General features: G+C 36.2%; 1 protein-coding gene across 1 annotated transcript in view; it reads left to right on the top strand.

Moving 5' to 3' along the window:
- The window catches only part of CDKAL1 (CDK5 regulatory subunit associated protein 1 like 1), a 297,422-nt gene that overhangs the window by 96,112 nt on the left and 175,702 nt on the right, over positions 1-25,608 (top strand). Inside the window, exon 8 of the mRNA XM_015831691.1 lies at positions 5,238-5,358. Within this exon, the coding sequence (XP_015687177.1) occupies positions 5,238-5,358 (121 nt within the window). The remainder of the gene's footprint in view (positions 1-5,237; positions 5,359-25,608) is intronic.

The raw sequence follows: 25,608 nt of genomic DNA, 5'->3' as shown, positions 1-25,608 counted from the left end.
TCATCCCTGGGCTCTTGCTGTTTTAATGCTGTGATTATTAGCCAACTTGACCACTTGTCCCGACATCATAAAGCTTCCTGCAAAATGTCAAAACAGCTGCATTCTGTCAAGTGTATCCATATTGGATTAAGAGAAGACTAGACTTTCCGGTTGAATAAAAACTGCACTGGTCCTGAGTTTCACAGAAGATTTTGTGAAATGGGTCACTGGACAGAATTACTGTAAACAAGTAAAAGGAAATTACTTCGGTTTTGAACTTTTTCAGACTTTCGTCTCACCCCTCTAAATCTCAGTCACATTAACCTGTCTGGTAATATGATCTATCTGTTCCTGGTTTAAATATTAACTAATATTTGCCAACTGTTTAGCTACCACACCAATCAATCTGTTGCGATTGGTGGGCCACTAAAAACTCACAAGATGATCTGTGTGTATATTGTGTAGATAAAGTAGAGAATGTTTATTGACAGCATGTCTATCGGTCCAGACACCAGCATAAGCAAAGGAGAACTCTCCTGCATTCTCCTTGAACTGTATTAAATGTGACATTTCCCCTCCCCGTAGGTTCACTGCCCTTTTGGGGTGGGAAAAAGACATCAATTTGTGAGAAACATACAGGTTTTTTTTGCATGCACTAGAAAGGATGGCTCACTGCAGTTTCCTAGTGCTATGTACAGTATACATGGCAGAAAATATTTTACTAGCACTGTTGATATTTCTTCATACACCATAATAAAATCTGTGTAAAGAAAATATTATAAATTCAACATCCTTACTTTCTGTGCTGCTTTGGTCATATAACTAAAGGATATTTTAATTCTGTACGTGCTATTACTTTTTTGTAACAGCATGGATGTAGATTAGCATAGTGCTAATTAACAGTGGTAATTACTCATCAGTGTTGCAAGTCATTATAACAAGGGAACCTGTAGCTATTCAGGAAAAGACACAGCTTCTTTGAGGAGCTGTTGACAGGTATACCAAATACCCATGTGGATCTGAAGCACTTTTCCCATTTCCAATCTAAACAAAGGCACATGAATCACAGGAAATTAAGCTGCCTGATGAGAGTTAAACTAATAGAATAAACTCTAAAGAAGAAGTATTAAAGTCTTGAAAATGTTTTACTAGAATTCACCACTGAACTGGAAATTTTAACTTGGAAAAGTAGAATAAATGTGTATTTATAGATAAGATTAAGCCAGAATTGTTTAAAATGTAATTTGTTGAAAAACCCATATTGTTTTGGTTTACACAAAAGGTGTGTAATCATGTGTGGGTTCATGTGTCACACTATGAAATATTAATATAATCTGTATGGTTTGGGTAATTGGAGAACAGCTAATGAATAACTGAATTCTTAATCTGATAATATCTTTCATCAAAAGAATATTACCTTAAGATGCGTGCTATCCATAATGATATTCCCACCATTTAATTTGTAAATATTCAGATACTGAAGTTACATACTTACCACCTGTGTCTTTCCACAGTATCTTTGGATATAATTTTTTTTAAGAAAAAAGAAAATTATATATCACCATAATAAACTGAGATATGACAATGTATTTCCAGGTATTCAAGCTCTTAGTTCTCTGATGAATGAACCAAGAAACTGTGGCTATTGACTTTTATTAAGCCATGATATTAAACCGTAATTTGAAATTAACAATCAGTTAGAATAAATTCACTGAATTACTGCAGTGTTTGTTTAATAATTGCTACAAAAAACATCAAAAACTTGGGTCCCGTCATGTGATGCCTTGACTTACAACCACAATAACGTACAACTATAAGTTCAGGCTCAGTTACTGTTCTAAGTTAAGGACAACCTACATGTGCAGATAGACAGTTTTTCTTATATAGTAATATAAATTGTAATACAATTTAATCATTTGAGTTTGCTACCATCCCTCATACAATTCATTGGTTCTATATTTATTTGTTTTGGCAAGACAGAAAATTAATATATCTACTAGCTTTGGGTTGCACATAAGCATATATTTGAGAAATCAAATTATACCTGTTTCCTGTATTCTTCCTTCTTTCCTCTCTTTTGGAGTGAACTTTTTTTTTTAACTTGCATGATACCTGAGTATTTTTATTTTGTTTCATTCACCGCTCATAATATACAAATCATTTTTATAAAACTATGTTTATACCACGTTGATTTGACATAGTTATGGACTGATGAGCAACTAAAAACCAGATCTTATTTTAACTTTTATTGACCCTTTTTTAATGAAAGAAAATGTGAGAGAGACTCTTGATATTGGTGAAAATTATACTTGGCTATTGAAAATAGAGGGTTTTTTTCCAGTGAAGGTTGTAGAGAAAGGCCCTGCACTGTTTAATTGCTTAATCAGATATTAGTTAATATATGAAACTAATTGTATCAATTAGGTTTCCATTTTTTCCATTTAACAAAAAAAAAATAAAAGGGTTAAATCCTAAAAAGTTTTAATTATTTTTATATTTAGCTGTTTACATTTGCAAGATGTCTAGAGTTATCTTATTGGTGATACGGGCAACATATGAATTTAATAAATATAAATAAAATAAAAAGCTTACATTTAGATCACTACAAAAGGGAACTTTTTCAAATATTAGCCTCAGTATTTGTAAAAAGAAAAATCAACTAATAGTATAAAAAGCTTATTAAACTCCATTTCATTGTTTTAGTTTTGTTAAAATGTTTAATGACTGCGTTGGTTTAATGAATATCATTGAAAACAAGCATGTAATTTTTTGCCTATAATGTGAAATCATATATTTACCATAAAATATTTTGTATCTTCTAACCCTGCTTCATCAGAAAATTAATAAAATGAAAATATACTTTACATATTTATGAATTTTAATTAATACTATTATTAATCCAGCTTTGTTGGATTAATTAATAGTTGCAAAGAGTTTATTCAGAGCTTTACCCTTTCAATAGTTAACATTTGCCAATTTCCAAAGGGACCTGGACACAATCCATCATGGTACTTGATGTGTTTGAATTTATTGAAATGTATGGGTTTCTGATTGTAGATTTGTTTGCTTGTTTGTGATATGAAACTTTTTTAAAAGGACGCTTTATTTCTTTAGTATTCTTCGAACATTAATTTTCATTATGTATTTTTAGCTTTGTGATGACTCAGATATTTCCAACAATGCAAAGACTTTACATTTATTTTAATTAACAAGTAGAATGCATATTGTTAAATCCAAGAATCTTTTGTAAGTAATAGCATTAGAAAATAGCTAGTTATTTAATTAGCTAATGATAACACCACCATTAATGTGATATAGCAAGAAAGAATAATTAGTGAATACTACAGATGCAGGCTGTACATTCTAGTAGTCTATAATGGATTTCTTGGCGTACTCTATTATGATGTGAAAATAACAACCTCTTTCTAAATACAGTACTGTTTAATCTCTCTTACTGTACTGATGCATTTTACAATTCTTTATATTTTTAATAAAACTGGATTCTGAACCATAAATTTTAGCTTTGCTCTAAAAAAGCTAGTTTGCTAATTGTTCTACTTTCCTTGAGCAATATACAGTATCAGTGAAGAATTCAGTAAATTCTTCTCATGATAGTGCTAAATATTAGATTCCTTGTGCTCAGTTCACAAATTTAAACTTGTTTAAGGAACTAAGAGAGGGAGACATCGCACTAAGCCAGTTGTTTCCTAATTTGGGGGAGGGGATTTTCTGGAATTCTGAGAATATGGCATGAGAGTTGTTTTGATGGTGTGGCCAATTGTAAAAGGAAAGATCAGATGAGTTGAAAGCCTTGAAGGAAACAAAGGAATGCTCATGGAGATTGTATGTGAGCATACAGCCACAGAGTTAGACCATTGGTTTGTTCAGTTCAGTACTGCTGAGTAACATCAGATTTCTAAAACTTCAGACAAGGGCTTCTTCAGTCCCACCTGAAGAATCTGCAAAGCATTGGTTCAGCTACAGTCATTCCAGTTTATTTGGCCTTATAGGGCAAATGTGATTATTTTGTAGATTATATTGTGTACAAATAGCTCGCCACACAGAGAAAGCCTTCATGCAGCAGTACTATACAATCTTTGGATACAATAAGAACATAAAGTGCAACCCACACTTATTTGATACTGATGCTTCTAATATTGCTACAGCTTTTTGTTTTGTTTTGGTTTTGTTTTGTTTTTTTGCCAAAAATGCATCATATATTTTAGTCTGGAAACTGTTTTCTCTGTTATGCAGTGGCTGGGTTTCTATGATCATGTCTACCCAGGCAGACTTTTTCCCCTCCTCTTTGTGATGCAAGCAAAGAATGGAAGTCATCCATTTATTGCTCTCTCTCTGTCTGTCTGTCTGTCTCTCTGAAGTTGGGTTCATCTATTGTTCTAAGCTATATTGTCTTTAGTTTGGTTTCCATACTAAAAATTGTTGGGTATTATCATATATGAACCCAGCTACAAAGTAAAATTTTAGCTTGCTCCATAACACATCCAAACACTACTGGCATTAATACTTGCTATATTTTTAAGCTTTATTAATATAATTATAGGTAAAAGAAAAACAAAATGTTTTACATTTTTTTTTCTTTGATGACCTTGTTTTAAACTGTTTCACAAAGGCTAATCAAGAATCCTTTTGATTTTAATTACAGCCAGACTGTTACTTCTAATTCAGATTTTGCTTCAAAACAAACACTCATGCATAGGCAGTGTATTAGTTCATGTAACCAAAAACAGGGCTCAAAACAATATTTGAGTTATGACTTAATTCAAATTACTATACTCCTCAGATATAGTATCAACCACGTTGTAGAACATCATTGGATATACTACATGATTAATGAGTTAGTGGGCGCCTTTGCCTGGCTATAAAATGCTCTCAGTTTAAATAGAAGTTTTAAGCTATTCCCATAACCTTAGAAAAGTTGTTTGTTTTCAATAATGTTGAAAGATGATCTTTATTCATATGCCTCACTTTATTCTGATTTCCAATAATGAACAGAAATTATCAAGAAAAGTTAAAGATATTGTTAATTTAAACATTGTTAAGAAATCCCCTAATATATTAAAAGTACAGGTAGTTCTCATTTAGTGACCATCTCATTTATCGACTTTTTACCTCGTAAGTATTTGGCTGTTGTCAGTTTTTTAAAAATGTGTTTTTATTAACAAATTCAAAGGCTGAACTAAAATTTTCTAAAACTGATAGGTTGTATGTATAATAACGGCATTTTCCTTTATTTGAAGGTCATTCTGTAAGATTGCTGGGACAGAAAAAGGATAATGGGAAACGGTTGGGGGGAGCACGACTGGATTTGCCAAAGATTAGAAAGAACCCCCTGATAGAAATCATTTCCATCAATACAGGGTAAGCATCCTTCAAACTGACATAAAATATTCAATACTGCCTAGAAATTCAATTTGATTTTTGTTCATTCTTAATGCAGAGCTGCCCAAATGATACCGTCAGGTACAGTTTACAATAAAAGATTGAAGATGCCAGTGGCAACATTGTAATACTTTAAAGTGCTGGTTATTTGCTTATATTTTAGAGTCTTAAACATTAAAGATATTCGTACATTTTTGTTCTTTTTGGCTTGTTTCCTTGAAAATATATGCAATGTTTGCAATAAGTCATATATATATATATATATATATGTGTGTGTGTGTGTGTGTGTGTGTGTAAATTTTTTATAATCAGAAGTGCTTAATATTTTATCAGCAACACATTGTCTAGGTTCCAACATTTAACTTACTAATACATGTTAAATTCCTTTCTCTCTACCTCGTTTTTCTAACCATTGATAAAAGGTATCCCATGTTCTTAAGTATACTGAATCTTCTTTCTCTTTCATTTTCAATGTCAGTCTATCCATTTCTGCACAATCTAAATTTTTTTTAATTAACTTTTCCTCCGTTGGTAAATCATCTTTTTTCCAATGTTGAGTGAATACAATTCTCGCTGCAGTTAATACATGTAAAATTAGATATATACACTCGCAATAAGTCTTTTTAATGTACAAACAAATGTCTCTTTCCTAGCTTTTGAAATCCAGATCACATTACCCTTTTGAGATTAGAGGAACCATTCTGAGATATGTTTTGGCCTCAGTAATCGCAAGTAGTGCAGGAAAGGTGACTTACATAAGAGTAACATTTTTACACCATGGGAAATGATCAGATCACCTTGGAAGTGAAATACTGCTGGGTCAAGATATAGCAACTTTAGGAGGACCCCAAATGTTTTAAGCCATGTCTTGTTCTGCATATGCCTCAAATATTTACAGCAGATGGGCACATTAGATCACAGGAACAAAACGTAATATACTGCTCAAAAAAAAAAAGGGAACGCAAACTCCTTCAGTTCCATGTTAAAATGTTCCCTTTATTTTTTTGAGCAGTATATATTGGGATCTACAAAAGATGTTTTATGAGCTTGGAAGAAATAAGCCCATTCATAATCTTCGGAGTTGCCAGTGGATTTGCCTCAGTTTTAAAGACATGGTGAAACTCAACATCAGCAGAACACAGATTTTATTGACAGGTTTGGAATTTACAATCTCCCAGACTCCAGAATAGGTAACAAGATAAATATTCACTAGTTTCAGCAGAAGCAATGATTTGTGGTCAGTTGTAGATTTGATTCTCCTTTCTGCATCCCTCCTGCTGCTTTGCTCCAGCTCTCTACCCTTCCTGACAGCCCCATCCAACCTAAATCAGTGGTAACAGTATTATCATTATGAATTAAGGTGAATATACGTGTCCCAAGATAATGTTGCAGGATCCAATCTGGGTTGGTCTTCCGAGCTTTCAAATTCATGCTGGAGCCCATCTTCAGGGAAAATTATGTGGTCTCACTGGATCTGCACATTCAATTACAACTGGTAACTGAAAAGAATTTACAGATAATGAAACAGGTGCTTTATTACAAGGATTAGAATTAAGTGTCTGTTAATTTCTTTTTCGCATTGGTGCTTTGGACAAATAAATGTCATGGTTTAATTTCCTGGTCTCTAGCAGCAGACCATGAATATTTCTGCTTGAGTTTACTCTTAACTTGTGGCATTGGGCTCATGTTACAAGTTCATATCCCTGTGAATTCATTACTGCATTGCTTGTTGTCACGGAGTGTGAAGAGTCATGACAAGATGGTATTGATAATAACTTAGGGATATTTCAATTTTGATGGGCTGTCCTCTCTACCTAATACTTCAAAGCATTCTTGTGTAATTGCCAAACGATCCAGCAGTGCTTTATAAGGAACTTATCCAAAACATAGCTTAATTATTTGCCATTCTAAGTACAGATATTTACGGGATTGTGGTAATTACTTGATTAGACTTCTTTCTTAATCCTGTTCTTGCAAACCAGATTGCAACACAATAATACAAAAGTGTACTGGGTGGTTGAGCTTATTAATAGCCGCTCCTCAGTGCATTCTTTCTGTCTTCTCTCTTTACCTTGGCCTATTTGAAGAACAAACTGAATGCTATATAACAGGCAGCCTTGTGCTGCAAGCCATGTTAACTAGAACTTGCTCAAACAGAATAATTCTTAGAGCATTTGTGTTCTTAACATTTGCATATAAAAAGAAACTCCTAATACTTTAATCCATATCTAAGAAAAGTTGTTAATCATTTTACAACCTGTTATATTGCAGATTTACTTAGACATCATGCATATTGTTTGTGGTGGAACTCAGTCTTAAATAAGTATGCAGACGATTGCACCCACAGTAACATGGACTTCATTTTATACTCATTCATACTGAAAATGATTTTTTTTTTGTAATCTATGTTTTCTTAAATCTTGCTTATATGACAAACAAATTTCATACTTGGAATGAGACTCATGGATAAAGTCTAGTGACGTAAAGTGCTGCACTAGAATTGACCTTTATTTTCCTGGTAGAAAACTCTCTTTGTTAGTATAACGCAGAACTTTCAAGGGCTGAAGCAAATGCTGACTGTTTAGTTTAAACAAAAGCTGATTATTTCTGTGGTTTTCTCCTGCTCCCATCCAGTGTTCAAGATCTTTCTTTCTAAACTAGTCCTTTCCTGATGCATTTTTAGATTTGTAGATGAAGGCATCTAGAGAGCACTAAGGTGGAGAAGACTGTTTTTTATGAAATACTTTTTTGGCTGTTGCCTTTTTATGTGCCAGACTTTCTTATGGATACTTCGCTAAAACGAATGTTAAATTCTGTGGTTGTGTTCACTCAACATTGTAAACTATAATGTGGTTTGTTGGGCTGCGGCTTAGCATGATTTGTGAACCTTCTTGTATCGGTTGGTGAATCATAGCCAATTACGGCATACTCAATAAAAGAGTTAAACAAGTCAGTCGGGACTGTTGTCTAAATTAGGTAGCAACTGGTTTTGACAATACTTCTGAGCTATATAGACTTCAGGAGATTAGTCCATGAGATGCCATGGAATTTACTCTCAGAAAAACAAAAATGGCTCTTTCATTATTAAAAATAAATAATACATTTGTCCATCTTTCTTTTTTGTATTACCTCAGTAGGCCTGTATTGCCCCTTTTTTCTTCCCCATAGTTATGTCTTCAAATCTCATTGCCTGTTCATCAGAACATCAGTCATGTTCCATGGACTATAGGACACTTCCTAACCCTTTTCATGCAAGCCAAAGCCTCATCCCCCAATGAAAAGTGAAGCCATTCTCAGATTGTATCAGGGAGCGGGGGAAGGGGGTCTCAGTGCTTAACACTTACCAAAGTGGTGTGATTGACAGGGAGAAGGAAATGTTGCTCTTCATTTCTGTTATTGGTGCAATTGTAAGATTTAGATTTTCCCTTAACTGTGATTAGACTAACTTCTTCAAATAACCAGTTCTTATGAACTTGAGCAAGCTGGCTGGCTAGATAATACAATATGACTTGATTTTGGTATGAAATCAGTCAACATAATTCATGGAAATAGTAGCTATTTTTCACTTGCTCCCTCTCTTAATGTTCTTATTCCTTTAAGTAGCTTTGCTGTACTTCCACTTTCTCTTAGTCCTATGTGACTTAGAGGGGGGCAAGAGGGAAAAATTAGTCTTGCTTGAGCCCCATAGAAAGCTAGCCCATGAGTTACGCCTTTTCATGCTGAGTCTGGTGTGTCCTTCCTAATGCTCCATAGTATGCTCCACAAAATTCCCATTCTGATGCTTCTGGGCCTTCAATTGGCCATTTGTTCTTCCTGCAGGGACCTCCCTGCAGCCCTGTGCCTGCTTTCCTCCATCAGCTTCTATCCTTATCCTTGATTTATATGCAACACTTTCAGTTTGAGTAGCACAAACACAACCACCTCCACTGCCTAACACATGTGTCTCCAAACTTGGCAACTTTAAAACTTGTGGGTTTCAACTCCCAGAATTCCTTAGCCAGCATGATTGGCTGAGGAATTCTGGGAGTTGAAGTCCACAAGTCTTAAAGTTGCCAGGTTTGGAGATCCCTGGCTTAACAGATCCGTCCTTTATAAAACTTCACTAAAAAGCAGACCTGCCTGTTCAGAGATCTGAAAACCTTCTCACTGGCTACATGACATGGAAAACAGACAAAAAAAACCCTTCTTAGATTGACAGCAAACTGCAATACCATCTCCATCAAGGCAACTCACCCTCTCACAGGGTCACAGGCTATCTATCCAGTACTGCAGAAGATGGAGCTGAGATTTAAACCTGTTTTGAGGACAGCAAAATGGGTGCCTTTAATCTTTCCATGAGAAAAATATAGTTGATCTTTTGAGAACTTTTTTTTGTTTTTCAAAAGCCTGAAATAGAGTCAACCTTACTTTTCCTCCAGCCACTAAAAATAATTTGACAGCTTCCATTGCAGTGCAGCTTTGGAGCTTGCAAAAAGCACTGCTGGGCCACCACTGCTTATATTACTGAAACATTCTGAGTAAATAGCAGCACCAGAACTGAATCTGTATTTCAGATTGCTTGGAAAGAGCAGCCCACATTTTAAATGAAAGGATGCATAGTTGATTAAAATTCTGACATTCCTATGCAATCAATCAAGTATTCATCCTGGATGATAAATATGCATTACAGTAGCATTTTAATAATTATCATACATTTATTTCACCCCAAACACAAACTTTGAATATAAGTTTTGATTAAAACATGCAAAACCTGAACTTCATAATATTTGATGAGAGTTAATCATGTTTAGAGTACATCATTTAAATTTAAATCATATAAATTAGGCTAGCTTAGTCACATTGGCCTTAAGGGATCTACCCTAACTATGACTCATCCATGCTATATCTCCATAAAATTATTTATCTTAGTTCCCTTCTTTATTCATCCTTAAAAATCTCAAATAGAGGAGTGTTCCTATCTGCCTATAACTCTTAGAAGTGTGATACTTTGAACCATGCAGTAGCATCAATAATGGGTATCAGCATTCATGCTATCAAAGATAAATAGCAATTCCAAAGTGAAAAACTCTTAAATTTGCCTTCATTCATGAAAAAAACTCTATTTACAAATCATGACCTGTTTGTGTGTGTATATATATATATATATATATATATATATATATATATATATATATATATATATATATATATATATATATATATTATTATTATGTTGAAGTGATTTTACTCCTTTAAGGATGAGTATGATTTATAGAGCTCTTATATGTTGAGGCAGACATACACATACTTAACGCTTCTAGGGTACAATTTCCCTAAAAGAAATACTGACATATTTATGTATAGGGGTTACTTGAAAATTTATTTTTTAAAGTCATTTTGAAGATATTGGGGGAGGTACTGTAGAACTGTTCCTGCAAAGGCCAAGCATGCAGCACTCATTACTTTTATCCACTTTTTACCAAATTGCACATATTTGGCAGTCCCAGAAACTTTTTACACTGCAGACTGGAGCCAGACTTGATGTCTTTTCTGTGTCCCAGAATGTCTAATATTCTTATGCTTTGGGGTTAGTGTGTGAGTCATACGTGTTTATGTGCTGTGTTTAAAGTGCTTAGTTATCTTGGAGCAAGGTAGCTTGTTGCTCAAGACCGAGAGTTCCTGGTAGACTGAGAGTACAGCTGGGAGTGTGTTTACAAAAAACATTTGCTTAGTCATCTCCTTTGGGCAGCCCTGCCAGTGTGTTTTCCTTCTTCATTTGATAAACTGCCCTAATTTGCTGGCATATACTTCATCTTCCGCAAATTGGATTGAGCTTGATTCATTGTGCTACTTTCCATAGTTTGAGAATAAATGACCCATCCCTCTCTCGGATATTTGTATTGATTTAACTTTCTTCCTAAAACATGTCAAAAGGGAGAAGAGAACCAGTTTAACAGAGAAAAGCAAGCACATGGTTTCCATAAATAGAAATAAATTAAGGTAGGCTTTTGAAACCCATGTTCACTATGGGTTGAAGAGGCTTGAGGCCATTGAAAAGTGATTATTCCTCTTTGCATATCTAATCCTTGCATGTTGGTTATATTGAACTCTATTTGTACTTCCAACCAGACATACTGGCAACAAGACAACACTTATAAAGTTTTGATGATCCAGGATGGTGGTAGAAATTATAACAGTTTACAAAACAGGCTGTTGAAATAAAGAGGTAAAATGTTGGGGTATGGATTAGGAGCTTTATTAAGCAAAGGAAAGATAATTAGATGTTGACTACATAAATAATTATTACTACCATGTTTCCCCAAAAGTAAACCCGCCCCCAAAAGTAAGTTCCAGCTGATTTTCAGGGAGTGGGCCTAATATAAGCCCTCCCCTGAAAGTAAGCCCTACTTAAGGGCCTGCACGGACGGCCTGCCTCTGTGATGAGGCGAAGTCGACGGGGGAGGGGGAATCTGACCCATGGTATCGGTGTACCGGTTCCTTACTGCCGGTAAAAAAAAAGTTCAATCAGACTTTCTAACTTCTTGAGATCTCGCGAGAAGTTAGAAAGCCTAATTGAACTTTTTTTTTTGTCCTACAAAGGTGGCGAAGGCTGAGAAGCGAACGGAGAAACGCAATGCACCTGAAAGGCAGGTTAGTAAAAAAAAATGGTTGGGGGAGGCAAGAGCATCTGGGTGGGGGCAGGCGCAGCAACTTTACCCTGCGTGGCTTTGGCAGGTGTCTGACAAGTGGAGGGAAGCAACTCCATCCTCCCCCCATGGCACCCTTAACTTTTGCGGCTTCGGCAAGTGTCTGGCAAATGGAGGGAAGCAATTCCACCCCCCACCACCACTTGCCTCGCCTCCTCATTTCATGGTGGCAGCGGCGGCAGTTAGGCAGAAGACGATCCAGCAGGAGCAGCTGGTAGAGGCCAAAAGTGCTCAGCTGGCATGAGAGCTGCAGCGCCCACCATTAGCCCAGCGCCTGCAGCACCGTGGAGGCGTGGGCGGCGCAGTTCCACTGGCGGCTGCTGGTGAAGGGCCCTGGCAGGCAGGCAGGCAGGGTGGCACTCCAGATCTGGGCCAACTCGCCCCGCACCAGGCTCAGCGCCCTTTCCGCCGCCACCCACCACGGCCATGCCGGTACCATACCTGGTCCGCCACCACGCTCTCGCTGCCATGTTGCTTCTCCACCCCATGCACAGGCCCCGCCCCACCCCTGTGCGCTCACAGCCTACTGGTACCAGTACCGTGAAAAAGTAAGCCCTCCCTGAAAGTAAAACCTAGTGCTTACTTCAGAGCCCAAAAGAAAGCAAGACAGGATCTTACTTTCGGGGAAACACGATATATAGTTCTTGATGCCTTAGCTGAATGATAGTAAAACATTCAAGTAAAGCATTCAAGAGAATTGAGTTACAAAAATAAATATACCTAAAATTAAGTTAGTTGGTCCTGGCCTGAAGTTAAAGTGGACCTTTTGCATGTAAAATCCAAAATATGTCAATCATTTTACAGTATAAGAATAACTTGAATGGAAGCTGAAAGTAAAAAAAAAAACAGCTGTTGCAATTGGGACCATGATTGGATCTCTCACACAGGAAGATAAGCCCCTACCAGCTGTTGCTGGGCTTACAAAGAACTGCTTGCTGGAAAAGCAGCATTGTTCCATAAAAGTTGTGTGAGGTCTGCTTACTTTTCAGAATGCAAAATTTTAAATGGCTGTGGTGGGGTTTTTTTTTTTAGTTTATTGAATTACTTTATATTAAAAATGTGAAATTAGCAGTTTTAAAAAAATACAATGGGAAATGGTGCTGAATATAACACATTGTTATTATTTTATCTCACATGTAAGAAAGATTAGTAAAATAATGTTTAAGTTAAGTAGTATTCAAATGTGAAAGTAATTTAACCAGGCACAAAGAAATGGGTTCATTGAAGATTCATAGATATTTTAAAGGTAAAGTGAGATTCTCTGTCCAGAGAAAGCCATTTTATAAATCAGGACAGATGGCAGAGAGCTTCAGAACAGTAGAAAGGAATAGCTAAAGGTCCAGTGGCTTAAAATGGCAAGAGGTGCCATGAGACTGAATCTCAGATAGATACCATAGATAAATAGTAAATTAACTAACTTTATTACATATGCTTCTATGTCCACTAATCCAGCGGTTCCCAACCTTTTCTATACCCCGCACCCCTAGAACGCTTCTGATATATTCTCGCACCCCTTACAAAAGTTCAAAATAACGGCAACGAATTATGCATATACACTATAGTTTTGAAAACCCAAGTTTTCGCACCCCCTGGAATATCGTCTCGCACCCACAGGGAACCCCTGCTCTAATCAGTCAATTTCAGGTTTAGGTCTTCCCTTATTAATCTGCTGGTCACATCTGCCTAACACAGTATTTCTTAAACTTTTTGCTCTTAGGACCTCTCCTACTTTCAAAAATTATGGAGGACCCTAAAGGAGCTTTTGTTTATACAGGTTGCATTGACTTTTAGCATATTAAAAATTAAAAGTGGCATATTTGTAAAATATTTACTGAATCATAAAAATCACAATTTTAAACCCACTCGATACTAACATCACAATTTTAAACCCACTCGATACTATTTTTCAGGAAAATATCTTATATATTTTTAGCAAAGAAAAATAGTAATGAGAAGAGTAACTATTTTAATTTTTTGTAAATAATTTCAATATTTGGCAAATAATTTTGATTTTGTGAATCTCTGAGTGTCTTGGAAGATCCCCAGGGATCCTTAGACCACCTTTTAAGAATCACTGGTCTAATGGAACACAGATCTCTTTCTGATACAAAAATGAGCGAAAATAGGAGTTAAACAAATTCCATCTTTGGAATTATAATGCCATTGCTCTCCTAAACCTCTTCCTCCTCCTCCTCCTCCTCCTCCTCCTCCTCCTCCTCCTCCTCCTCCATTAAATAAGCTCTCTTTCGTGTATTCTCCCACCCAATTTCCAGCATAAGTTAATTCACCAAAGTGACCAGTTTAAATTAGTATCAGGAGTCAGAATCAAGTCGATTCAAGCAATATGTTCCAATATAGTATATTAAAAACACTGAAGCTGATTTTTTCCCCATTTTTATTCAAAACTTCATTGTAGTATTTTGTTATTTTTAGACTGTTGGCTGGAAAGTAACACCCTAAAGCATTTTCTGAAATATGTCTTGTGATTTATCTTACTAGTTGGAAGCTTGATTTGGCCAATTATATGTGTGAAGGAATATTTTTCCTCCGTGTCCCAAGAGTAAATGTGAACATGTGTAAGCAATTATTTCTGGCAATTTTATCAGTAGGTGACCTGGGATGTTTCCAGGCTTAAGTAACTTAATAGAGAAATTGAAAGTAGGCCAAGGTGTTTGAAAGCAATTGGACAGGGGGTTTAGCAACTCCCATGAAAAGATATGGCAAGACAGGTGCAAACAAAAAGTATCACAGTTATTCGATGTCAGGATCAATGGAGTAACTTTGAAGTTAATAAAAAAAAAGTTATTTTTTAAAAAAAAATATTTTACATGTCTCACATTTGTCCTCCCAAGGGTGGAAGTTAGTTATATATTATTCCATACTGATCTCCTGTTCTGTCAGTATTTATGCCAGATTTTCTATTCATGATAATGTTTATTCATAAAAAGGCAATCTAAACTGAGAGTGGGGATGGCTTTAGAGAACTGAAAATACAGTAAGATTTTTTTTTTTTAAGATTTGAACCTTAGATATTTGTTGTTCAAGAAAAAAAAATATCTCCCTGGATTTTTTTCTGAAGCTGTTGACCAACTGTTTAACATGAGCAACTGGCTTGTTGGAACAGATTGCTAGTTTAGGATTGGCTGGCTGGGATTAGATTTCTGGCTTCCTACTCCTAATGCCAGTAACGCATTTAGTGGAATGGTCAAGTCTCCTGTGCAGTACTTCATTTAAGTCTTGGTTCCTCTACAACAGGGTTCTCAAAACTTTGCAATTTTAAGACTTATGGACTTCAGCTCCCAAAATTCTCCAGCCAACTGGCTAGGAATTCTGGGAATTGAAGTCCACAGGTCTTAAAAAATGCCAAGTGTAGAGATCCCTTCTCTGCAGGACCCAAGTATAAATTGGAAAGCAGAGTATCAACTCAACATTGTAAGTTTTTTGGAATATTTATCTAATTGATTCATGGCTTAATGTCATGCTTCTAGAATGATAGATTATAATTATTGTAGTAAGGGCTGAAGTTGGTGAGTTGGGAACTGGTAGTTAAAAGCATCCAGGCTAGAGGATCGTAATGTAAACATGAGGGATGCACTCAAGGTCATCAAGTAAACTGCTGGTCTTGAATCATGCCAAATCTTTCTATATAGGCTCTGCTCGTTGTGTTGTTGGGAATTCTCTGCTTTGATATTAAATAAATTAGCTTTTTATCAGATTGATTTCCTCCACACAGACATTTAAGAAGAAAGAATGCCAAGTTTATTGGCCTATTCACTGTAATTGCACAGAAAGTCCTGTGATCTTTACTTGTATGTTTAAACCACACTGACAGTACATCCATTTTTCATTGTCCCTTTCTGGAATATCCCTCCTAATTCGTCACATCTTGGGTGGAAGAAGAATTTGAGATAGAGTCTATTGTGAACTCTCAGTGCTGGAGAGGGAGATTGCTATATTTGATTCCTTAGAAGGTTTACCTAGATCAGGGGTGTCAAACTCGCAACGTCACGTGACATGTCGCAATGTATCGTGACTTTTTTTCCCATTGCTGGCAATGGGATGGGCGTGGTTTCGCCATGACGCATCCGGCCCATGGGCCAGCAGTTTGACACCCCTGACTTAGGTAAAATATTTTCAGGAGTAAAATAAATAGAAATTCACCTCTTTCAGGCAGGAGAGAGGAATGGAAAGTCTTGAAAGGGAGAAGATTTCATCAAAAAAACAGGGAAATGGAATACAATATCTTCCATTTTCCCAGAAGAAGATAGCAGAGAAGCACTTTCTTCTGATACCTCCAGAATCAGAGGGAGAAGGGAAGAATTAAACAGGAAAGACAGTGATGTACAGCCAAAACTAGTGAGCTGGGAATCAGTTGTTCCTGACTAGAAAGGAGCATAATGTTAACATGTCCGAGCTGCCCAAGGCCACTATCTAACTGATGGAGAGTACTCCAGATATTTTAAGGCTCTCAATTCTTCTTACTGTAGAAACCAGGCTAGTTGTTGCGTCAAAGCACTGTTCTTGTTTGCAATAATAATTCTAGACTACCTAAGTCATATCTGGAAGTCTTCCATCAAGTCTAGCCATGAGCTGAATTCAGGATTAACTGTCTGGAGGTTGTGATTTACTCTTTAACTTTGATGTGGAGTCTAATAATCCAAGCTTGAAGCATGATTTTTAAGGCACTACCTGTTTTTCTGGAGTTATGCATGATTTCTCAAGAATATAATTGTTCAGCATGCTTCTTCCCACAAGAACTGTTTTTGGAATAGGCATCAATATTTTTTTCCATATGAAGCTGAATTGTAGATATGTTGACCTCTACTGGCTATTATTAATTTAGATTAAATCATGAAAACCAAGTTATCAGGAACACATGTCTTGTTTTATTTTATAAAATATAACATCAGTAACTCTCCTGTATTATTAGTGTGCTATCAGCCTGGAATCATTTCATATTCTCACTGCTATAGAAGAGACTACTGCAAATTCTAGATATTTTCATATCGTAAGGTAGCTTTCTTTAATAGTCTTAGTGCTGTGTTTTGATTACTTAATGCTATTCTTTTTGCCATTGCTTCCCCCTCACAATTCAGAAGTTGTGTTCCCACAAAAGCTACTAACATAAACCTTTTATGCATTTATTTGTTTGTTTGTTTGTTTAAAGCAAGCCTGATAGCTATCTTTGATTGTCTAAATTAAGCTTGCTAACTTCTGCCCACTCACACAAAACTCTTCACCTCTCTCTCTCCCGGATGTTTTGACCAGTCCTAAAACAATACCTTTTATCCCAAGAACCTGTTACATGTTTCTGAAATCACTATAGCCTAATGTTTCCTGCGAGACTTCACCACTTTAACTGGCCCTCTTCCATTGGCCATTGAGGAAGTGAAAACAATAGGTCTTATCGCAGGCACCAGTCTACTGTTCAGCTGAATTTTTTTGTAACACTGTTATAGATGTCTCAGAGGTCTCCTTGTTTTACTAAGTGCATTGCTCAACAGCAAAAGTGTGGCCAATCGTAGTTTTCTTTGTTTGATTATTAGCTTTTTAAACACTGTTAAAAGCCATTGCTTTACCGTAGATGTGTCTTTTTTAAAACCAAAAGCTATATAGCATATCAAAAATGTAGGAGTTTCTTCACCCAGAGAGAATGGAGGGGAAAAAAAGGAATGGAGAAGGTTGGGGAGGAAAATACAAATACAAAAAATCTGGGCTTGAATAATTGTTGCACTAACATTCCAAGTACAATTTATGAAAGTTGGATTTATTCTGTGCTGTTAATGATGTCCCCTGTTTGTTCCTCATATAGATTGATCACCCTGAAACTGGGGTTTTTTAAAATTACTTTTCACTCCTCTCAGGTAACACCAATCGTTAAAAGTTCTCATCCAAATAAATACGAGGTTGTTTGTTGAAAAAACAATTGCTAAGGTGAGAAAATGGAGCGGTGTTCAACTAGGATTGTGAAATCACAACATGTAGCTTCTACAAAGAAAGAAATCAATAAACAAAGCAGGGTGCTGATGGTGAAAGGAGACAGGTGAACTTTGAAAATAAGTCTCAGATAAAAGGGGAAAGGGGGGTATCGATAAAAAGAACAGGGAAAAAAATATATTCAAGACTGTCTTTTCAGGTTTTGTATATGTGCAAAAAAATAAGAGAATCCATGCCTTTACTTATGTTGCAGTTCATATATTAACTGATCGAACTGAAACAAAGTACAAAACAATTTGTACAAAGTACAAATTCTAATTCAGCAATCAGAAAAAATGTGGTCTGCTTCTTCTTAGTTTCTATTTTCTTTTTCCATTGGATCAATAATATCTGAACCGGAACAACTGGATATACAGTATCATAACAGCAAGATATGGCCTCTTGACCTATATTGGAGAATATCGCATGCTAATTGCATTTATCGTCTCATTGAAATCTCCTGTATAGATTGATTATTCATCTAGATGTCTAGTGGATTGCAGTTAGTAAATGTTCCATTCAGAGCTGGCCCCAACATGTTGCACTCTAGTTCTGCCAAGAAATGCGTCCCTTAATTGCATGTATGTCTGTAATTCATTTATAGAGCCTTCCAACTGGTATGTGACTCAGGGCAGCATGCACAATATAAACTGAGTATAATAACCAGAAAAAACATTAAAATATAATCAAACATAACGTACCAATACATCAAACGTAATGCACACAACTTATCAGCCATTCAGGGGAGACCAGATTAGGAAGCCAATCTGGAGGAGACCAGAATCAATTTCTGGTCTTCACAAACCAATATGAACTGTTTATGGCAGGCAGGACAGCAGGGTAATGTTTGGTCCAACTTTGCTAAAAGAAGCAGCTAAATTAGGTCATTCTTTGTATCCATAGCTTCAACCAACCTAGAATATAGTCAAGGTGGGCAAATGTAGCTGATGTATCACCATTGTAAAGAACCTGCCCTGTCATTCTGTTGTGGAGTAGCTGAATCAACTTCACCACTTTCCCTGGACATTCATAATGTCTCCGGATGAACCAGAGAGCCTCCCTGTTTACAGTGCAAACTGCTTTTGTTAAGACAAAGAGACTTATTCTGCTTGAAGCACTTCTGGACTTGCCTCACAGCACATATCATGTCTGCTATACTTCTTTGTGGCTGAAAGCCACGCTGTGCCTCTGAGAGTTCCTTTCCGAGACAATGATAAGTCTGTTCAGGAAAATGCGGGCAAAGATTTTGCCTACAATGGACAGCAGTGAGATATCTCTGTAATTTCTGAAGTCTGATTTGCTTCCCTTATTTTTATAGACAGCAACAATGAGAATATCATGGAAGTCATCAGACATCTGTGGACCAAATGTCTTCCAAGATTTCTTGAAATGTCTATAAGGTGTTTGAGTTCTAGCGCTTTGTAAATCTTAGCAAGAATGTTATCCTGCCCAGTTGCTTTATATGAGGTCATCTGTGAGATCACGTTCCTGATCTCATCAGCAGAGAGAGTCAGGTCTAGGGCATCCAAAACTGAGAGCTGAGGAATCTGTTGTAAGACATAATGATCAATTGGATAGCCCATGAAGTAAGTTGGGAAAATGTTCAGCCCAGTAGTTTTTCAGTCCTTTGTGATCTTTGATTAGGCTTGACTCATCAATGATAGCAAAGGAGAGCATCCTGATTTAGAAGGACCATGAATTGACTTTATGGTGTTGAAGAATTCTCTTGACTATGACTATGCACTGGTCAACCTTCCTCTGCCACCACTCATCCTGCATTTCTTGCAGGTCTGCCTGTATTTTAGATTGCAGGTGCTTAAACCTGTCTTTCTTTGAGACAGATGATGGATCGATCTGCCAGTCTGTGTAGACCTTGTTCTTGGCCTGGAGGGCTGCTGAAATGATTTTGTGATTTTTATCAAACCAGGCTTGTGGTGCCAAGTACAGTTGTTGCAGTCTGTGTGATGGCACCTTTAAACTACATCCACTTTTCAGAACAGGTTCCTACAAGTGGTAAATTGCCAGTGAGTTTTTCATTAAGTACAACTTGGAAGCGTTGTACTTGGTGTAGGTCTTGTAGTCTGTTGATATTGAATGACTTTCTGATAGTCCTTGGTTTCTTACAATGTAAAGGCCTGTGTGTAGGTTGAGAACCAACTGGGCTAGCCTAGGATCTGTCCAGCACTCAACATCTTACATGGCACAGTTGATGATACCTTTAAGATGTCATCATTTAAATAAATAACTCTAAAATATTGCATAATGCAAATAATAACATAATATATAATGAAAATAAATAATGCTGAAAAAGACAATGCAGTGGACTGACTCCAAATTTGCTAACTAGCAGGCTGAAAATAAGAGGTTTTCCCTCCCAATGAAATACCACAAAGGGGATGAGAAACAACCCATATGTGAAAGTATATTCACTATGTAGATTCAGCCAGTGAAGGCTTCTCTCCTCACACCTGACCTTGTGGAGATAGTTTACCTGTAGCTGAACCATTTAGATTTTAAAGTCTGAGTTACTACTCCAGGTTGAGTGTTGAAATGAACTAGAATCCAGGGAAGTCAATGTAGTTATCCCAAGAGAGTTAATAGGATTCCATCAATCTACTTTGGTCTTAGTATTTTGGAACAGCTGTAATTTGCCAGCACTGCTTTTAAACAAACTCAAATTGGAGCACGTGGAGCACAAAAATGAGAAATAACGAGAAGTATTTCTATGTAGATACATCAAAAAAAGGCTTCAGTTGGAGCACAAACCAAATTTGCTAATCTGAATAGTGGCTGCCTGTACCCAGAGCAAGTGAGCAAATGCTCTCCCAGTCCCTCTGTTCTGCATCATTTAAAGCAAGGATCTCCAACCCCCAGTCTGTGGACCGGTACCAGGCTGCGGTGTGCCAGCAACCGGTCCTCACACACAAGCAAAGCCCCATCCGTGGGATGCAGGCAGCACACAAAACCACGCACTCTCCGGTCCATGGAAAAACCTCTCTCCACGGAACCGGTCCCTGGTGCCCAAAAGGTTGGGGACCTCTGATTTAAAGCATGTTGAGCTTCCTTTTCTGATAACACAGTGTTATAGATTGCCTAGGGGACGTAGTCAGGGTCTTTGAAGCCCAGGCCTAAAAGCCCCATAGAGCTTCTAAAAAGTCAATACCTCTGTTAATGTACTTAAGATTGCTTATTACTTAAACTATAGTACCAATATCAGCAATAATATCAGCAATTTTATTATTTTAAAATGTTTTTAAACTTTTAATTGTAATGTATGTTCTGAATTGATAGCCAGCCAGAGTCATTTAGTGAAATGGGTGGCTATAAAAATTGAACAAATAAATAAATAAATGTTACATTTTCAAAAATGAATTTTTTTGGGGGGAAAATATGGAACAGTAAAGAGAACCAGGCAGGGAGGCAGCTGTTACAGTAGCAGAGTAGGCCATTCCAGGCAATTGTTCCCCCTCCCCCAACAATAAAAAAATAAAATAGAAATGGAGGACTTTGTAGAGCCTAAAATTATAAACACAAATACCAAGGATAGAATTTTTTTTTTATCACTAGCAGAAATTCTCATTCCAGGAGAACCTCATTATTTAATAGGTTCTTGCTGTATCAGTTTGGACATGAAATCCTTTTATAATTGTTCTCACTTCAGCATGCTTGTAAGTTTAATATGTGCATGTGGTTGACAAATGTTGTCAAGAAAGCCTACATTTAAAAAAAAAGACACAAAAAGTAAAGATAGAAGGAAGTAGAAGAGATGATTGTTCTGCCTGTTTCTGCAGATGTACATTATAATGGAACTTCCAATTTGGTATAAAAATGGGTGAATGGATGCAAATTATTTTATAAAGTGATTATTAGGCTCCATTACCAATTTTCATGGCAATGAAACAAAATGTTAAAAGTACTTTCTAATTGCAGCTGGGTTTCTTTTCAATCTCTTTAAAAGTTTTTTGGCTGGTCTCTCAGAGTTTGCTCCACAAATCCCCAAAATTGGATTTGGGTATCAGATAGTGTTAATTCATTCATGCCCGTTTTAAATACATGCTTATTCACATGATCTGATATCTTTTATAGCTTCAAGCTGCCAAATAACTATATGTCTCATATAGCACTTGATGGCATTGTTATGTTGAAACGTTGCAGAAAATTTCATAAGATTTAGACTTTACAGTTGATTTGTGTGGCTATCAGAATGTCAGTCATGAAAAGAATGCTACATTTTTTAAAAATATTATTCTGTTATGGATGCTGCATCAAAATGTCTGATAATAAATTGGAGTGTTTTTGAAAAAACTTTTTCTAGCAGTTTTCTACAATCAGGATTCATTTATTTTGGATCAACCAAGTGTTGATCAGTTGGTTGTGACAGGAATTGTCAGACTGGCTTGTCATCTAAGCCTGACATTGTGGGCTGAGCAAAAGTGATTGGCCTGAAGTCACCCAGCTGGCTTTGTGTCTAAGGAGGGACTAGAATTCCCAGTCTCCTGATTTTCTAGCCTGATACCTTAACCACTAGACCAAGGGTAGGCAACCTTGGCTTGTTTATGACTTGTGGACTTCAACTCCCAGAATTCCTGAGCCAGCATGGCTGGCTCAGGAATTCTGGGAGTTGAAGTCTACTAGTCATAAAAGAGCCAAGGTTGCCTATCCCTGCACTAGACCAAACTGGCTCTTTTATTACATTTAATATTTTAAACATTAATTTAATAATTAATTCAATTAATAATTAATTCAATAACTGAAGTGTTAAACTTTTAACAATGGCTCTTTTATATTTATTGTATTTGTAATAAATATAATACGCATAACGTATTGGGAAATATATTTCTCAGTAATCATATTAAGAATTATATTAAGCCCTGAGTGGAATAGTCATTATAAGATTTGAACATTAAAATACATGATTTTTACCCAGATCTTAAAATCTTGGTGTTTTAAATAATTTGTATTCACTTTGTGAAACTCTTGTAATAATATCATGGTTTGAGCCAATCAAAATTTCTGAGTATAACATTCAGTACTATGGTTTACATTTTTAAATTTTTTTTAATATTAATGAGTAAGTTGGCCTCAATGATTTAAGAGTTCCTTTTCAACATTATGAAATCTGTGAACTTTAGAAACTTAAAATAGTAACTGCAGCATTTGTTTATTTAGTCATTTAAAGTGAGTTATGGAATGTCATAATTAGGTTAATGATGTTACAAGTTTTTATGGTAATGAACAGGGATAACCAGATACCATCATTAGAAGAGGTCATCAGGCATGGACAAAGCCATTGATATGATTGTTGTGTCCACCTATCTTCCATAGTGTCTAGAAGCTCTATCAGAAGCCCAGAATACTTTCTTGACCACATAACAGTATTAAATTTCTAGGCCTAGAGAATTTGTTTTGCTTGATCTAGAATCAGATCTACTGTCATAACTGTGTCATAATAGTGCATGGAGAAGACCACACAATTTGTATTAGTATTTGCTGTTTCTAAACTGTGCATATTAGCTAGGTTTCCTGCATAAAATTAAAAGGCAGGAAACGCAACAGAAGACAGGAAGTCCTATGAGTTATAACGTAACATGAAATATGTAGGCCTTTGAGGTAGATATATCTTCCTAGAGCAGAATTGTTTTTGGCTAAGCAAGTTGAAATTAGCTTCTTACAGTTGCTACATTCCCTAGCTTGATGGCTGTGACTGAAATAATCTTCTCTTTGTTGTGGTCAGCTTCCTGGGACAGAGAGGGAATCCTCTTCTGAAGATGGAATTTGGAATTAGGATTCTCGTAAAACCTTTGTTTTACAGTTTCATGCTTCTCTTCCTTCTTCTTATCCCTTTGTACTCTTCCTGGCTTCAGCAACTGTTTTTATTTCCCTTCCTAACATTTGCATTTGAATTATATTGATGATTATTTGAATTGCAATGATGCATTTGAATTACTATGATGATAATCTCCAAAGCACCTGAAGGCAGAACAAGAAGCAATGGATGGAAACTAATCAAGGAGAGCATCAGCCTAGAATCAAGGAGAACTTTCCTGACAGAACAGTTAATCAGTGGAACGACTTGCCTCCAGAAGTTGTTGGTGTTCCAACACTGGACATTTTAAAGAAGAGATTGGACAACCATTTGTCTGAAATAGTATATGGTTTCCTGCTTGAGCAGGGGGTTGGACTAGAAGACCTCCATGGTCCCTTGTAACTCTGTTTCTGTTATTTCCGTTTAGGACAGAGTTGCCGAGTAATAGTTTGATGACGATTTGGAAGAGACGTTAAATATAACTTCTGTTATCACTATAACATCCAGCAGAAAAGCCTACTTGTAACCCTGGCTTCTGAAAGAAAGGGGCCAGAAGGGCTTTTCCCTACTTCTTTTAACATTACAAGTACAAGGAGGGAGAATTCAGAGCATATTATTCACAGTTTTGGCAGTAGTCAACTTTTATGTCTGTAACTAATTGAGACAACAAAGCTGAGCCCAGGGATGGACAACTATGGCAACTTTATGATTGTGGACTTCAGCTCCCAGAATTCCTGAGCCAGCATGGTTGAAGTCCACAGGTCGTAAAGTTGCTATAGTTGCCCACTCCTGGTTGAGCCAATCCTATATCCATAATGCTTTTAAAGTACAGAAGAAAGTAAAACATAAATCAGAACTGTGAAAATAAAAGTTTCTGTTTTCCATTATTATATCCCCACTATGCCAGTCAACTTTGATAACTAATAATAATGATAATGAAACTGGGCTGGAAACAAAATGCTCAAAGCCAACTCATCTTTAAGCAGCGAGGTATAATGCACCTCTTGCAGTTTCATTGCCTCTTAATTTGCTCATTTCCTTCTTATTAGATCTATGCTCCTGTTAGACTTCAGTGATTCATCTTCCCTATTTTCTAATTTTATTAAAGCACATACACGTAAACATTTTGACATTTGAAATTTCTAAGCACCTTTTTTGAAGCTATAGGACTTGTGCTCGTTGGTAAGAATTAAGTTGGCATTGGAAGTTGATTTAAATTGAAGATACTTTATTTTTGTCTATACAGTATGTTAAAACGTATTTTTAGCATCTATTACTTGTTCTGCCTCATACAGTACTTAAAATCCTTAGGCAGTTGACTATACATATTTAACATTGACTAATTATAAATTAATATCCCATGTAACAAACTGTTTAAAAAAATATAAAATATTTATTTTAGCTTTACTATTGTTATTCTATTTTTACTCCAAGTCTAGGATCTTCTGATCTGGGAGGCAGAAATCCAGATGGTCACTAGACCTACAAAGATAAAAAATGTTAACCTCTACTTCCATTAAATGGTTGATCAGATTTTTGCAACTCTGGGCTAATTTTAAATTATCTGCCATGCAAAAAAATGATTCAGTAGCACAAAGATGACAAAATATCCTAGTTTGCACAATTATTAAGCAAATCATTTTGAGAGGCAATATATGCCTTGATTAAACTTGATTTTGAAAGGATTAATTTGTCAGTAATGTGCTGTTGTGTATAACAACAATAATTGTCTATAAATATATTTTCAAGAGCAGAGCAACA

The sequence above is a fragment of the Protobothrops mucrosquamatus genome, unplaced genomic scaffold (genome assembly GCF_001527695.2).
Source record: "Protobothrops mucrosquamatus isolate PMUCROS unplaced genomic scaffold, P.Mucros_1.0 scaffold_275, whole genome shotgun sequence".
Classification (NCBI taxonomy): Eukaryota; Metazoa; Chordata; class Lepidosauria; order Squamata; family Viperidae; genus Protobothrops; species Protobothrops mucrosquamatus.
Note: the sequence above shows the minus strand (reverse complement) of the source record. Positions and strands in the feature narration are given on the sequence as shown.